Raw genomic sequence first — 17,818 nt, forward strand, 5'->3', positions numbered from 1 at the left:
GTTAATTTAACTATTCAATGTAAGAATCTGGCATTTCCTATCAATTAAAATATTTAAGGAATTGCAATATGTAAGAATCTGGCATTTCCTATCAATTAAAATATTTAAGGAATTGCAGTACTAAGGATAGACATTTAGAAGAAAGTATTTTTCCTTTTACAAAAAAGATCCCTAACATGTTTATATACTCAAATAATTTATTACTAATATTTCACAAGTAATATCATTTTATTACTATAATCACAAAAATCATAATTTCTGTACAGGAATGTATAAGTGAACATTAATCAACGCATTGCTAATTTGCTTCATAATGAGGGTAAACACACTACAGAACATAAAAGAAAGAGACTGTAAAATTTTCTGGCCTTGCAGTGCACTTTTTAGTGCACGTATTTAAGACACAATAGTGTTCAATTCAGCAAAATACTGCAGAATGTCATGCCACAGTCCACTGAATTCAAGGAAGGTCTGGACATGCAGCTTGTAATAAAATGTCAGCGCATATGTTTTTATATATAAAAAACCCACATGTAATTCATAAAATATATAGTGGTTTATTTAGATGGTTTCTAGATGATCTCACTGAGGAATCCAATGTCTCCTTAACAGGGATAACGCTAGGCAATGGCTTTGGCTTCAGGTAGGAATGCCTCCCAGTACTTTATCAGCTGTGGGTGATAATAAAAAGATATTTTTGTTACATTTTTGCCATTTTAATGCACATATCCTTTTTTAAAAAAGTATATATATAAGCAGCTAATACTAACTTAGTCTTTTTATACATTTATACATATAACTATATATATTTTTACTGGTGACCATCTGTTTTTATTTGCTTGAGAAAAGGTACCACTGTTAGTTCAGGCTGGCCTTAAATTTCAGGATTTTATGATGCCTTAGCCACTCACTGCTGGGATTATGTTTGCAGGACCACGCCTAGCCTATGTGTGATTTCTACTTTGTTTTTCAATGTTTTTTGCAGACATGTTTCCCTACTACATAGACCTGTCTGGCCTTGATTTTGTGGCAGTCCTTCTGCCTGTGCTTCAGTGCACTGGGATTAGAGGTGTTCATCACCATGGTTGGCTACATATGGTTCTTAAATGGATCATTTCCCCACCAGATGTCTTATCAACCAAATTAATAATTAACCTACTTAAACATTACTCCTAGCTAATTACAGATTCTGGTATAAATAACATAATTTAATTTTATTCTTTATACTTTTTATATGCAAAATTATAAATAAAATATACTGTTACTAAATAGTTAAAAACTTGAAATTTACCTAATTATAATGACCATTTCTAACATAAAGCAAATCCTAACTTCTAGGATATTTTCATTTTATACTATTGCTAGTTAAGAGGACTGGAATAAAGAGGTTGGGGTACGGGGAGAAGCCAACATTGAATAAGAAAGGAAAAGAGAAACTGGAAAATCCTGTTGCCAGTCTCTGGGTTAGATTTAACTATACAACTAAAAAGCAACTTCTTTGGGAACAATATTTTCTGACTTAGCTTTTCATTTTCTTTTAAGATAGGGTTTCTCTGTGTATCCCTGGCTATCCTGGAATTCACTCTATAGACTAGGTTGGCCTTGAACTCAGATCTGCCTCCCGAGTGCTGGGATTAAAGGTGTATGTATGTATATATTAAACAAGTTTCTATCTCTGTACATTTTAAAAGTAACTAGAAGAATTATTTCTGTTAAAAGACATTAAGTTATCTGATTTGTATATGCAAAATTCTGTTTTTATAGACTTTAATGTATCATGAAAGCTCATAAGGAAACAAATGCCAGTTATAGGTGGTAGTCAAGCACCAAAAATTCTAAATAAAACAAAATTACCAAAATACTACAAGGAAAAAAACTTAGTTTTTAGTCTAAGTTTCTCTATGTTGTAGAAGGGAGAAATGTACTGGAAGCACCTACTCTATCAGTCTGTCTTGTCTGACAAGGAAGGGACACCAGGGCTGTAAAGCCAGAGGCCTGGTTGCATTCTACAACCTCACTAGAATGGCAATTTCCAGGCTACCCTGGGATATGTATATAGAGTCCATCTCCAAAACAGAATGAACCTCAAAGGGGAAAGCTGTCTATGTGATACTTTTAAAAGATTATTTGACTTGATGTGCATGGGTGTTTTGTATGAATGCATGTGCACCTGGTGATATTTCAGAAGGCTGGAAGAGGGCATTGGATCCACTGGAACTGCAATATGCATGCTGTGAACTGAACCTGGGTCCTTTGTAAGTGCAGGAAGTATTCGTAACCACTGATCTCTCTCTCCAGGGCCAGGCCCCCTGTGACTTTTTATGGCCTAATATTGGGAACTGTTTATTATTCAGTAGAGGCAAACAGAACTAAGATAGTCTCCAGTTACTTTAGCATTTAGTCCACTTTTAATCTTTCCTCCAGCTCAAACACCTGTTAATTATCTTTAAAATGACTCAAGAAACCCAAGAAAATGACTCAAGTAGCTATAAGGAAAACGAGCTTACCTGTTGCTGTGTTTGTACTAATGATTCCAAGTACTTGATGATAACAGCTTTAAAATCTTTCACTCGTTCTTTCTGTTAAAGTACAATATAGTAAAAAAGGATATTAGTAGAAAATTAAATTATCCCACAGAGCTTTAGCAAAATAAAGTACAGAATTATGATACATACCTCAAATCTTCCCACTTCTTTTCGAATTGTTTTAGAGATCTGCTCAAAATCTCTCTCTCCTTGTTGTACTTTCGCCTCCCACTAAGGAAAACAAACAAGAGAAAAAAAATGCTTATTTTACCTGGAAAAAAAATTATACTGTCATGATTACTCATCTAAAATGCCTAAAGAACCGAAAAAGCTCAAATTAGAAAACCCAGTCTGACCTAACTCAGTCAAGTATAGAGAACCCGAGGACACAGTTCAGTAGGTAAAGCACTTCTGGGAAAGCATGAGAACCAAAAGTAGATCTCTAGCACCCATGCAGATGCTGGGTGGGCATGACAGTTGCCTGGAATCCCAGTACCCTGCAGGCAAAGACAGAGGAAAACTGGCTAGCTAGACAAGTGAAATCAGCAAGTTGTGGGTTCAAGTGAAAGATCCCAACTCAATATACAAGGCAGAAAGTGATGGAGTAAGACACCCAACATGAAACTCTGCCCTCCCTATGCATGCACATGTTATGTCCATGCACATACACATATGCCCACACATACGCATATAAGCACACCCCATACACGCACAAAAAAGTGTATTTCACTTTCTAGTGGTAGATATACATGTTGGCTTAAATTCTATTAATAATTCACCACTACATTTACTTAAGACTAGAATATTTCAATGTTTAATGACATATAATGTCCTGTCAAGTATGGTAGCTCTCGCTGTACTTCCCACTTTGTGAAAGAGGATACTGAAGGACTCCCATGCTGGCCAAAGGCAACATGGTTAAATCCTGTCTCAAAACCAACAAAAATAAAGATCTACCTAACAATGTCTATTAGATACAACTGGAGGAATTCTGAGTACAAAGCTCACTAACAAATAAACTGTTACACATTTCAAGATATGCCAACAATATTAATTCCAGTAACACATGTTTATTCATGTGCTCATGGAAATACTGCAATGTATGACAAACACTTAAAATATTTTGTAATGGTAAAATGACTAGATTTTTTCAAATAGAACTATTTATTATCTACTGAAGACTCATCAATAATCATTAAATTCAGAATGGTAACAACAAAATGTGACTAGTGACCAATGAAACAGCTAAAATAAATATTTAAGCAATGAAATGGTATTCCCACTATGTAATCAAAACACTGGTTCATATTCTGCAAAGAGCAGGTATACTTATTTGTAGTAATATAAAGGTTGTCCTACCTCTTCAATTTCCTTATTGAAGCATGGCAAAAAAAGTGTATAAATTATAATAAACTTATACCAATTTATTAAAACACCATATATAATACATATATATGGGGGATAATACTGCCCATAACGAAATGTGGGTAGGTCTACCTTTAAAACCATTTTTAGATACAAAAAGAGTAACCATCTGAAATCAAAAACATTTGAAAAGAAATGTACAAAATGCAAAGTTAATTTTTGATTTCTTCCCTGCATGCTTCTTTATTCATTTCATAGTCATATGAAGTAACAAAGGGCGCTAGAGACTTTAATGATGATAAAAATGTTAAATACTTCTCACTATCTCATATAAGTCATAAAAATATGGAGAAATAGCTAAGTGCTGAATGATTCAGAAAAAAATATGAAAAATTATGCATATATGAATGACATGAAAAAGCTGAACAAAAAAATAAAGTATTATTAATTACCTCTCTTATTTCATTTTTAGCTTGCTGAATTTTATCTGGTTTATTAGCAACCATCATTTTTGCCTCAGTTTCACGTTTTTTGAGCAAGGTTATCTGAGCATCTTCCCATTTCTGCCAGCATTTCATCCGATGGTCAAACACACCCTGTAAGTGGATGGCATAGGCTATTAAGCAACACTGTAAAATACTCTCATTACAATACAAATCTAATAATATTGAAATCTATAAAGCCAAGTATTTAAATGTTATCCTAGTCTGTGGAGTCAATGAAAATATGCATGCCAGTAGCATTTTCTCTAGCTTTTAGGATTTTAAATGTGGCTTACAATAAGATGTAAAAAAATTATATAGTCTAAAAAAAAGGTGTATTTAGTGAAAAAATACTAGAAATACTCATGTACATTAGAAGTTCTTTTCTTCAACACTATTTAAGACAGATTTATATGCTGGAAAAACAGAATTTGAAAATATAAAGAGATCAAGCAGTGTCATCTCACGCCTTTAATCCCAGAACTGGGTGATGGGGTGGGGGAGCAGCAAATGCAGGTGTATCTTTGTGAGATCAAGGCCAGTTCAGTCTGCAGATGGAGTTCTAGTATAGCCAAGGCTACACAGAGAAAAATAAATAAATAAATAAATAAATAAATAAATAAATGGACCAAACCAGGCCTATCCTTCTAATCCTAATACCAGGAGACAGAGGCCGGAGGATTGTTGTTAAGTTTGAGATCAGCTTAGTTTACATGTAAGTTCTAAGTAAGTCAGGAGGACTACATAGTGAGACCCAGACAAAAAAAAAAAAAAAAAAAAAAAAAAAAAAAAAGGGGGGGGAAACACCCAAGTAATAGAAAGTGAAGTAAAAAAATGTTATGGAAGATTCCAATAGAATAAAAGGCAAACAATAAATAAAACAATACAGCCCTAACAAAATGAGGAAGAGGTTGAGTCCTGTACATGGTGAAAAGGGCCAAAAAAAAACCCCACACACACAACTGAAAGGCAGAACTAAATGAAAACTGACACACAGACTCTACCAGAGTAAGTCAACAACATCCACAGCTTATTTTCATGGGCCTGTCAGAGTAAAATCACATGATTAAAGAAGTCAAATATAGATATAGGAGAACAACTAGGGTGTGACCAAAAAGAAAACCAATGACAGAATGGGAAAATTCACTATGGATTTCTTTCCTAGCTTGATGCTGGGAATATGTTAACTATTTTAAATACATACTAACTCAACAAATGAGCCAAATATTAGCAAACTAGGTGAATCAAAAAGTATTATGCCAGAGATATTTCAATTTTAAAACATTTTAATCAAGAAACAGTAAATAGCTGGGTGTGGGGAGGGGGCAGGGACAAAACAGTCATGAGTTAAAGGCCACTATGAGCTTCACCCTGCTTTAGAAAAACAAAACAATAACAGAACATCAGGCAGGGTGTTTCCCTAAAGAAACACAGACTCTGCTGCTCTAGCAGAGGACCTGAGTTCGGTTCCCAACAACTCTCTGCTTCTCCAGTTTCAGATGATCTAATGCTCTCTTCTCACCCCACAGACATCAGGAAGCAGGCATGCACCTGGTAAACATGAATACATATGAGTAAAACACTCATACATATGAAAAATAAATCAATTTTAAAAATGAAAAAGAGAAACACAAAGATAGGGGAGAAAGATAGCAACTGGACTATAAACACAAAAGCCATCATCAAGCAGATAAAAAGGAACATATAGTAGCTATATAAAAATAAAACTGAATTTCATATTACAATAATTCTACTTCTAGAAATTTTACATCAAAATAGCTATTGTCAAATACTTGGTGAATGGGCATGGGTTTCCTTCCCAGCACTATGTAAGCAGATGTAATGGCACAGTTCTAGTCACAACCAGAGGCTTTCACTGTCTAGGCCAGCCAGAGACACTATGTCTAAAACCAAAAGTAAACAGTGACACATCTCTAAATATTGAACTGGAGATAGCTCTAAAGTGGACTGAGGGCAAGACACAGGCAAAGAATGGGATCCTCCATTTTGAGAAACAGAGGGATCTGTGAGACAGACGTATTGACAAAAGGACAGAACAAGTAGAATGGGGACAAACATTAGCTTCACATACATACACAGCTGGACTTCAATGAAGATACTCAAGGGTGGAAATGTGTCCTTTTGGTTATTTGGATTGTCCTGTGTGTCTAACACCTGCTTGCTATAGTGTCTATGACTCCTACATCCTATGTTCAAGCAGCTGACCTGATCAATCTCAAGAGCTTTATCTGCCTTCACAGAACCTGACTGCAGCTCTATAACTCTCTTAGACAACTGGTCTTCAGCATTTCAACACATCTTTGATATATTAAGTAGAACAATTTTTTTTTGTATGAAAAAACGATGTTTCATATAATGTAGGTGCCTCTAGATTAAACAAGGTTAGATAGCTCTTTCCAAGCTCAGTTGATTGTGGCACATCTTTTGTGCCATTATTCTTTAGGATATTTTGGAAAAACGTGGACATAACTAATTTCAAGCAATGTAGACACCTAACAAAACGTGTAAGACAGTGATGAGAGCTCTTTCTTGAGGGATCAGTGCAGGCAGGCCTATCCCTGCCATGGGAGTCTTTCCCTGGGTAGCTCTTTTCTATGTGTGCTGACACTGTCAACTTCCCCTTTTGACCCACTGGTTTATTTTTTTAAGCATTTTGTTTTGTTTTAATTTATTTTTCCTTGTGTATGTGTACATGTGTAAGAGCACCTGTGGAGGCCAGAAGAGGGCATCTGATCCTCTGAAACTGGGTGTGAGCCAGCTGTGAGCTGGTATAGTGCTAGAACTGAAGTCAGTTTCTCTACAGGAGCACAAGTGCTCTTAGTTGCAGAACCATCTCTCCAGCCCCTTGGGTTTGTTTCTTTTTTTTTATTTGTTTGTTTGTTTTAAATAACAGCTCTCATGTCTTTCTAGAGACTATTAACAGAGGATCAGACAGAAATAGGAATTACAATCTGGTGGTGCATGCTAACAATCTGGGTGCCTGGAAGTGGAGACAGAAGGATCAGGAGTTCTAGGCCAGCGTTCGCTACACAATACTCCCCAAAACAACAATAAAAGATATCTAGCCTTGAAAACCAGGCCATGATAAATAGGCAGTGTATCAGTTTGCACAAGAAAGGAGATGAAGGCTATTTCAATAGCTCTCTAAAATGTTTGAATCCAAGGAAAAGCAGAGAGTAAGTAGCTGAATCCCCCTCATTATGACTTTCATCTATAACTGTAACTTAAAGACACTGTAACATCACAAAATATCTTCAGAAAAATGTTGACAAACTGACAGCTCAGTTGGAGAGTACAACTACTGAACTAGATTCCTTCTGTAACTATTCAGAAATAGGTTTATTTAAAATTTAACACTATCACTGTATAATATAATCATGGTCTAATTCAGTCTCATCTTATTTATAAATATGTGACTACACACTTGAGTAATACAGACAGAAAATCCTTTTATTACCCAAATTCATGCTGAAGACCTCCTGAAACATGAATGACAACAATCACTCCCAGTTTTGTCCCATTTCTTACTAATGAGACTAGAGCTGGTAGGCAGCTTCTGCTACTGCTAGAATGAGTAAATACATGCAAATAGTTGCAAGCTTACATATGAATACATAAGTAAATGTGTATTTTTCACTTATTTGACATTGCATAGACTTAAGAACTGTTTATTGTACTATCCGGTATTATAAGTGCTCATTTTCAAGTCATGTAGTAGTGAAGTATAAGATTTGTATACTTAAATGTATATATCTAATAGAAAACTAAACGAGTGCAATTTTGTTTGTGTGTGTGTGTGTGTGTGTGTGTGTGTGTGTGTGTGTAATCCTGACTTGCCTAGAATTTACTATGTAGACCAGGCTGGCTTTAAACATGTGATCCTCCTGCATCTTCCTGCATCTGCTACCCAGGTGGTAGTGTTACAGGCAATTCATATCATATTTAATCTAAATTATTTCTAAAGCAAATGGCTTAAGTATCAAGAATGTGAGAAGACTTGTAGAATGGGCTTACTTTCACTGCAGCAATGAGACGAATGTAGTCACTAAGAAGTTCTGAGAACATGTAAAAGTCGGCAAAAGCTTGTTCTTGATGTAACTGGTCTATCTTCTCCTCAACCTCTGCCAGCTGAGACAAAGCTCTAGAGAGTGCAGTGTGGTCCTCAGAATTACCTAGCATGGCAGCACTCTTAGCAAAGGCGGCTGTGTTGGCTGAAAGTTCTGAAATTAAAGGGGAAAAAAAAGCATTTAGTATTTGCTAATAAAATTCTAACACTATACTCATCTAAGTTTTGTTTATTAACAAATTAAAATTTTAATTTATGAATTATTTTAAAACAATATAAAACAGTGGATAAACTGCCTTGGGCATAGATGCTCATAGAAGCACCACTACTGTGTGGTAACTTTCTTTACATTCAATCCCAGTATGGCCCCACCAAAATAGAATCACAGATTATATCTTCAGATGGTGAACTGTGTCTGTACTCATTTATTGTCTTCTGCATTCTGTTGGGACGTAAGTGTATTTCTAATATAGGAAGAATAAACATAAAAAGTAATGGGGCTAGAGAGATGGCTCTGAGGTTAAAAGTTTATATTGGTGTTCTGGAGGACCTAAGTTTGCAAATTGGAATACAGAAGTACATAAAAATAAGAATAATACTTTTTTTTTAAAAATCACAATTAATTCATACTATACTCTTTGGCATTTGAACATTTGTCATTGAAAATAATATCCCAAATTTTATTTTCAAAAAAATTTTACATCTTAATTTTTAATAAGAATCTTATCTACCCAGAAAGAAAAAAGGTATGCTTATACATACAATTTTATTATCAATTTAAGTTCTTTTCTATTTGTTGTGCAATGGTGCTAAGAATTAAATGAGGTTTTTTTGTTTTGTTTTTCTTTTGAGACATGAGCTAGCCTGGAACTCATTTAGTTCAGGCTGCCCTCAAACTTACATCATTCTCCAATAAGAATTTCTAGATTATTTTTAACATTTCAAACAATTCAGGCATTTCAAATGAAAAAAAAAATCATGTTTATAAAGGCTACTGACAATGACTGAAAGTTACATTTTCTGAAAACTATTCTGTTGCTGCATAGTATATAATTTCTTTTTTAAAAAATTCGAAGCCCACTTCCTAAGAGATATATAATATAAACAATAAAGTTATGACAAACTATTATATAGAAATAACTATCATATGGAAGCTGGAGAGATGGCCCAGTGGTTAAGAGTACTGACTGCTCTTATAGAGGACCCAGGTTCAATTCTCAGCCCCTACATGGCAGCCCACAACTGTCTGTAACTCTGGTTTTGAGGCACCTGGAACCCTCGCACAGACATGCAGGTAAAACACCAATGCATATGAAATAAAAACTAAAAAAAAAAAAAACCTTAGAAAAAAAGATTTATCACACAAGTAATTAGTTTTGATACCATTACCCTAATGAAATCTATTAAGCATTATGTCACATAGTATCTTAGAAAACCATTATAAAGAGTCAGTCTGGAACTCTGAAAATACTCTACCCCAAAAGTCAAACAAAGCAAAATGAACAAACAGACAAACAAATAAGAGTCTAACAACAAAACTTTGTGGACTAAAAAATTTCAACTCAAATTTCCTATGAGCTTTTTACTCCCCCAAACCTAGTTTTAAATGCAGTGGTCTGAACTTTTTAATTTTTTCAGACTAGGCTGGACTTGAACTTCCTATAGAGAGGGTGGCCCTGAACTCCTGACTGCCTGGTTTATGTGATGCTGGAGCTCAAACCCAGGGCCTTCTGCCTGTTAGAGAAACACTACCAAGACATCTCCAGCCCCTAAATACAATAAAAAGGTAAGCAAAATTAAGTCACAGAGGTTTCCAAGAAGTAGAGGTACAATATAAATACTTTTACAAAAATATGTAAATATCAATTTTTAATTTTCCACACCACAGTTCACAGAATTGAACTCAGGGTCTCATGCACAGCATTCAACCAAATTGAGTAATAATTTGAATTTGAATTAAAATAGTTTTATAAGCTCTTGATTTTTCTAATTTTAAGCTAGAAGCCAGATCAAAATACAGTGGGAAAATATAAATGATATTGAAACAAATACTTTTTCTGTTTTGAGACAGTCTAGCTTCAAACTCATGGCAGTTCTGTTTCAGCTGCCTAAGTGCACCACATGCAGTGGAATATTCTATTGTTTTTTCTTGTCTATAATCACTTCAGAGTGTTCACTTTAACACAGATAACAAACCTTTTCTATGACAGACCAAGGCTTCAACACTGGCATGAAGTTTCCGAAGTTGCTGGTCAAGATTCTCAAATTGCTGTTGCTTTTCTTCAAACCACTAAGAAAAAAAATGAAAAATGGAGCTAATTTAGGAGGAACGAACCATTGTAAATTAGGTTACCAATAGCAAGCTACCTGCCTTGTTTTAAAACAGCAAATTAGCCATATATAACCATGGTGGTCAACTGATGTAGCTGAGAACTGAACTCAATAAGCAAATTAATATCCTATTTTCTGCTTGTACAGCTTTAAAACGCAATTGTTGGGCTCATTAATTCATTTCATTATTCAAGTCGAAAAATCAGCTCTTACTGCATCCGATTCATTCATCTTGATTGTCATTTTGTTGACAGCGTCGGCAGCCTTGTTCACCATCCTCAATATTCCTGCTCCACTCAGAGCCTGCGTATTAACTGCTCTCGGCAGCTGGAATTGAATGACAAATAAGGGCAAACAAACCAGTTAAAAGCCTGGAGATTTAACTGGGCACAAAAGGGTCCCCCTCCCAAAATAAAGAGAAGAAAGAGAAGAAAAGAGAAAAGAGGCTGTATTTTCTTTACCCTCACACATTTCAACAGTGAGATCTAATTTCTCAAATGTACTACTTGTACATTCTCAAAGGAAAACTTAAAAAATAGACTTTCCATTTGCTTTTCTTCTGCACGTTTACATTTAGATAGAACAAACACTGTTTGTCAAAACACATTAAGAAATTGCCGGGCTCTAACATAGCCATCTGTCTTGGAGCACAAACAAGCTGCTGGTCAGCAGAGATGCTCACTCTGTGAAGGCTGTGCTTATGAGCTTCTAGAAAATTCTGAGACTCAAGCGAAGTTTTTTTAAAATCTCAAACAATAACAATTAGGGCAGTGACAGTAAAATTATTTCTCATCTATTTGATTAAAACCAGTTTAAATTCTTCAAAAAAGGAACTGACCATTCTTTATTATTAAAAGAAGGTATTTGCAAGTTAACCAACACCAAAAAGCCCAAGCATGGCTTTACTATGTCCACTGACCTAATTATTTACTGTATATCTAATCTTGTATCAGTTATAACAAATATGAATGAGAAAACTTAAAGTGGAGATACCTCTGAGCTTTCCAAGAACTGCCTTAAGTCAGGATCCTGAAGCAATGTCGGATGCTTTACTGTTCTTTGAAGATACCTATATTCAAGAGTTCAATGGATCCTAATTTAGTACCATGTTAAATTGTGTTTCAACAAAAGAATAAAATTAAGTAAAAGTATCTTTTATCTATTAGTCTGCACTCACTATAATTATCTAGAATTTTATACAGTTGAACAGAGCATGGTGATACACACCTTAATCCTAGAATTTGGGAGGCAGAGGCAGGTGGATCACCATAAGTTTTGAGTCCAGACTGGTCTACACAGCAAGTTCTAGACAAGCTAGATCTACATATGAGATCCTATTTCAAAGAAGTGGGGGGGAAAGACTTTAAAAAATCAAATACAAAGTTTTTGATCATTTAAAAAACATTTATTTTTGGACTGGAGAGATGGCTCAGCAGATAAGAGCACTAACTGTTCTTCCAGAGGTCATGAGTTCAATTCCCAGCAACCACATGGTGGCTCACAACCATCTGTAATGGGATCAGAGCCCTCTTCTGGTGTGTCTGAGGACAGCGACAGTGTACTCACATACATGAAACAAATCTTAAAAAAAAAAAAAAATTTTTATTTTATATGTATGTGTACGTGCCTACATGTGCCACATACATGCCTGATGCCCATGGAGGCCAAACCTGGACTCAGTGGCAATTCAGAGTCACGATGTGGGTACTGGGAACAAACCCAGGTTCTCTGCAAGAACAAGTACTCTTAGCCTTTAAGCTACCTCTCTAGGCTCTTTGCTCATCTTTTGAAAGGGAGACAGAGTAAATATTTTGTCAATATCTCAGTATGACAATTTAGTTACAAAAGGATATATGAACTATGAGCTTGTGTAACAATGTTTCTTTAGACAGAATTATATTTCCAGGTATAATTTTAGGGAATTAAGTTAATATACCACTATGTATGTTTTCTTCTTAACAAGTATAATCACTACTATCTCCAAATTGGGAAAATGCCTATCAATATTTCTTGTTGGTAGATTTAAACAACAATTGGGTTTTGGTCCTTGGTTCTGATTTGATAAGGGCTAAATTTTCTTCAACAATTCCTCCTTTTTTTTTTTTTTTTTTGTAAAAAAGAAAAACACCCCCCCCCAAAAAAGCCCGAACACCCCCAAGTTCTCATTAGTAGCCCAGACTGATCTTATCTTTCATGTGCTATCCGCCTTTAGAAGCCCAACAAGGGCTGAAGAAGTAAAAGAGGGCCAGTGTTGGCTCAGATCTGCTTTAAGCAGAATGAATTGAGAAGAGTCACTTGAGCTTTACAGTTTCTATTTGTGTGCTTAGATAAATCAAAACAAAGACAGCTGCATAAAATCCTTAAGATGAATAGAGTTAAAAACAATTTCTCTTAAATTTAAAGTCAACAAAACGAGAGATTAGAAAAGCAAAACTCTGGGTCTTAGATGACAATCACCTGTTTATTTAACAGACATTTGCTGAGCAGTGAATACATGTTATTCCTAGGACCTAGAATCTATCAGCATGCAAAAGTTATTAATAGCTCTTCCTTTATGCAATTTACAATTTGGTACTAGAAGACAGATACTAGGCTATAAACATAACAATCACATAAATTATATAATATATAATGTAGGACAAGTCCCATGAGGAAAGAACAAAGAATGGGGCACAGGGGACCAAGTACATAAGATGTGCTCCGTGCCAATTTCCATAGGTACAAGGAAGCCAGTTGTTAGAACAGGTTTTACTTGAATATTTAAACATTAAAAAAGATAATGGATATAAGTGGGTAAAAGGTAGAAATGCCTTGGATTCCAAACAAAATGCTCACTGTGGCCCAGAGCAAAGTGGGTGACCAAAGAGATATGAAAGATACGGGTAACAACAAAATGAATGAGCAGTGCAGGTCAGATAGAAATTTGTAGTCAACTATAAGAACTTTTTTTTTGCCGGGCAGTGGTGGCGCATGCCTTTAATCCTAGCACTTGGGAGGCAGAGGCAGGTGGATTTCTGAGTTCGAGGCCAGACTGGTCTACAGAGTGAGTTCCAGGACAGCCAGAACTACACAGAGAAACCCTGTCGGGGGGGGGGGGGAGAACTTTAGTTTTATTGAATAAAATTAGGATTAGGGGCTAGTGCAATCTGCTCTAGGGCAGTTTTGTTTGTTTTTGAAACTGTCTTATTCTATACATGCTGTATTTAAGAAAGGAAGTGAAGGCGAGAGAGAGAGAGAGAGAGAGAGAGAGAGAGAGAGAGAGAGAAGGGGGGTGGGGAGAACTGCCAAGGATGAAATAATCACGGAGCCCACTATAACATGTTAGCTAAGTAAGCCTTTGGATTACTAGCCATTAGACTGAAGAGTCCAAGCTTTCAAAGCAAAAGAACTTCCTGAGGAATAAGAGAACCCTGGAAAGTGACCTACTTCTACATTCACTGATGTGAAAGGGTAGAACGAATACATTTATCTTATCTGTGTGGGTCTTGCAAATGGAATTTTGTTAAGTGCTTGAAATGAACACTGACCCTACCCAATTCATTAGAGGTAAATATACACTGAAGTTACTCTTTGCACAGGTCACATAGGTATTGTAGTTAGGACAGATTTCAAATGTAAAATCATTCTAAATCATACCTCTCGATGTCTTAGTCTGTACATCTGTTTGGCTTAAGATACACTTGCTTACCTTTTATCTTTTATTTATTTAATGTAGCCCAGGCTAGCATCAAAGATGTAGCAATTCTGCCTCACTCAGACTCCCAAGTAGGATTACAGGTATGAATCAAAATGCCCACCTAATAAACTCTTACACACACACGCACACGCACACGCACACACTTGTGTTTTGCTTTGTTAGGACAGGGTTTCTCTGTGCAGCCCTGGTTATCCTAGAATTCCCTCGTAGAACAGGCTATCTTTGAACTCAAATTTATCTGCCTCTGTTTCCCAAGTACTGAGATTAAAATAAAGGCCTTTAATCATTTCCTGGCTTACTCTTATACTCTTAATAAAACTCTACCTATAAACCTACTAATTCCACTTAAAGCAGCATTCAGCAGGTTATGTTTATCGGTAAAGAGTATGGAAGAGGGGATGAATTAGAACAAAGTATGACAACACATGCAAATGTCATAACAATACCCACTTTGTATGCCAACCTAAGAACTAATTTTCAGATAAGCAAAGGAAACTTTTAAGGGACTACTGAAATTAGATCAAGATAATGTGAATCAAGTTACCATATAGACTATATGGTATACTTTAACTAGAAGAATAATGAAACATCAAATCCCAAGTCCCTGGCAGAACAAATCTTGAGTAAGTACCCGACAGCATGCCATCCAAAATGTTTCAGACTTCCTCACAGGGCATATTGGTGCACAACTTAATGCCAGCACTTGGGAGGCAGAGACAGGCAGATCCTCCAGTTTGAGGCTTAGCCTGGTCTACAGAGTGAGTTCCAGGACAGCCTGGGTTACACATAGAAACACTGTCTCAACACACACACACACACACACACACACACACACACACACACACACACCCCAAAATCAAATAAAAATAAAAAGACCTCAACTTACTCATAGGAAAGTAATACGTCTCTCCAAGGGGTGTGGTTACATTTTCAGAATTAAGAAAACCAAGAAAGAGCATTACATGCCTTTGTTCTTTAAAATATTCTTTCCACAACTTGTTTTACAACACAATCAATTCCAATGTTACTTAAAATTCTGATATAATTTAAATAATTCTGAATAACTAGATTCTCTCTTAAAACATTAGCTTTTAGTTTTTTATTTTTACACTTTTAAAAACTGTATTTTATTTTATGTGCATAAGTGTTTTGCCTGGCTCTATGCCTGCACACTGTAATGCCTACAGAGGTCAGAAGAGAACGTGAGATCTCTTGGAATTGGGTTAGGATGACTGTGAAATGCTCGGACCTAAACATGGGTCTTGCAGAAGAGCAGCCAGCTGATGAGCCACCGCTCCAGCCTTTTCTTTAGCTTTTAAAAAATTGAATATGGTTAACTTGACTTTACTGGGGAATTTTCTTAAAATGTGAACAATTTACTACTAAATAAGAAGTTGCCTCAAAAACAGTACTAAAGATTAATTTGAACCACAAAGATATGTACACACACACACACACACACACACACACACATCCTAAAGGCTATTCTACCAACCTAAGTCACTAGATAAGGCAGAAGATCAAATGAAGACCAGACAAAATTAACTATTTAATATTCACAGAGATCTGCCTGTCTCTAGAAGAGAGAAACAGGCAGATCTCTGTGAATCTGAGGCCAACTTGGTCTACATAGTGAGTTCCAGACCAGCCAGAACTACATAGTAAAACCCTGTCTCAAAAACAAACAAACAAACAAACAAAAAGCTTTACAGTACTTCTCTGTAAAGTACAGTCTCACCTTTGTTTTCACATTTCAGCACAGTAAGAAAATATTATATGTTAAGACGTAGGAGGTGGAAATATTCCCACCTTTTTAGCCTCCCATTAAAAAAGCACATTTTAGGCCAGGTGGGGCAGTGCCTGCCTTTAATCCCAGTACTGTGGTAGGCAGAGTGAGGCTGATCTTTATGTTCAGTGCCAACCAGGACTACATAGTGAGACCCTGTCCCAAAAAGGAAGGAAGAAAAGCAAGTCTTGAGCTCTACAGGACATGTATAATGTACTTTTACTCTAAAGGAAGCTAGAACATATTTATTATTATTCTTTAACTGAATCTAAGCAAGGAGTAACATTACTATTAAGTCAGAATTAAGTCCACAAAAACGACAAGACATACACAAGCAGTTTTCACAATTTAACAGTGCTTATATCAAATAATTCACAAACAGTTGCTGTTCTTGGAAACAACCCAAGGTCTGGTTCCCAGTACCCACACAGTGGTTCACAACCATCAGTAACTCCAATTCCAGGAGATGCAACCCCCTCTTCTGACCTACAGAGGCACCAAGTATGCATGTGGTGCACATACTCACATTCAGGGCAAAACACATTACATTAAAATAAACGAATCTAATTAAATCTAATTAAAAATCAATTTAGTCAAACTATAAATTATTAAAATAGTAGGTAAATATGGCATAATTAAAACAGTAATTAATGTGGCATCTAAGAATCTTAATAATTTATATCTGTAGTATTTGGGGGAAGGGCTGTGCTAAGGGCATGACTCAAGGCCTCCAAAATGTTATATAAGCATTTCTCCATGGAGGCCCAGTCTCCTCCCAGTTGTTATATTTTAAGACTGGGTCCTTCCATATAGCCCAGGACAGAAGTCCTTCTGCCAGTCTATGAATACTGGAATTGTAGGAGTGTGCACCATACATGGCTTCTCCTGACATTCTATCAAGTGTTCCTGTAAGCACAATCTCCATGTTTCCCTCTTACAACTACAGTCACCTTTTAGAGCTCTTGGTAATTATGACATAATCCTGACATCAATTCATTCATCCCATTATTTTCCTGCTTCTAGCATGCTACAGAACAGGTGTCATGCTGTTAGCTATAAAGCTGCAGACTACTAAAGGCAGGCCATAGCAGTGCTGTGATCAGATTACCTCTCCAGGGCCGCTCTTCGCTTTTCTACAAACTCGGTGGATGATGAGTCTTCTTTACCTACTTTGACCTTGGTCATACCTTTGAAGAAGTTGGATGAGATTTGTAAGAAACAGACCATCATAATTTCTTCATAATGAAAATATACTTTTAAGTTCATAGTAATGACCCTATGTTGGTACTGGGATCTTACTTAAAGAGTAAGGCATTTTGAAGAATTACATCTCATGATATGTTAATATCTCTAGTTAATAAATATGTATGGCAGGAACATGTAAATAAAGCACAACTTGAGTTGTATTTGTGGGTTTTGAACTTATACAAAAGCTTACATAAAAATTTCATAACTTGTGGTATTTCACACTTTCAGAACATAAACGTTTTTATATTTCAAGAGTATTATCTCCCTAATCCTGGGACTTGAACCCAAGGCCTCATG

At 35.9% G+C, this 17,818-nt stretch overlaps 1 protein-coding gene across 1 annotated transcript in view; it reads right to left on the bottom strand.

Moving 5' to 3' along the window:
- Positions 1-209: 209 nt before the first annotated feature.
- Snx2 (sorting nexin 2) overlaps positions 210-17,818 on the bottom strand; it is a 41,210-nt gene continuing 23,601 nt past the window's right edge. The window contains exons 7-15 of the mRNA XM_034518269.2: positions 17,382-17,460; positions 11,784-11,859; positions 11,004-11,117; positions 10,656-10,749; positions 8,408-8,613; positions 4,343-4,486; positions 2,676-2,756; positions 2,508-2,579; positions 210-671 (exon numbers count right to left, since the gene is read on the bottom strand). Of these exons, the coding sequence (XP_034374160.1) occupies positions 621-671; positions 2,508-2,579; positions 2,676-2,756; positions 4,343-4,486; positions 8,408-8,613; positions 10,656-10,749; positions 11,004-11,117; positions 11,784-11,859; positions 17,382-17,460 (917 nt within the window). The 3' untranslated portion in view covers positions 210-620. The remainder of the gene's footprint in view (positions 672-2,507; positions 2,580-2,675; positions 2,757-4,342; positions 4,487-8,407; positions 8,614-10,655; positions 10,750-11,003; positions 11,118-11,783; positions 11,860-17,381; positions 17,461-17,818) is intronic.

Source organism: Arvicanthis niloticus, chromosome 14 (genome assembly GCF_011762505.2).
Source record: "Arvicanthis niloticus isolate mArvNil1 chromosome 14, mArvNil1.pat.X, whole genome shotgun sequence".
Taxonomy (NCBI): Eukaryota; Metazoa; Chordata; class Mammalia; order Rodentia; family Muridae; genus Arvicanthis; species Arvicanthis niloticus.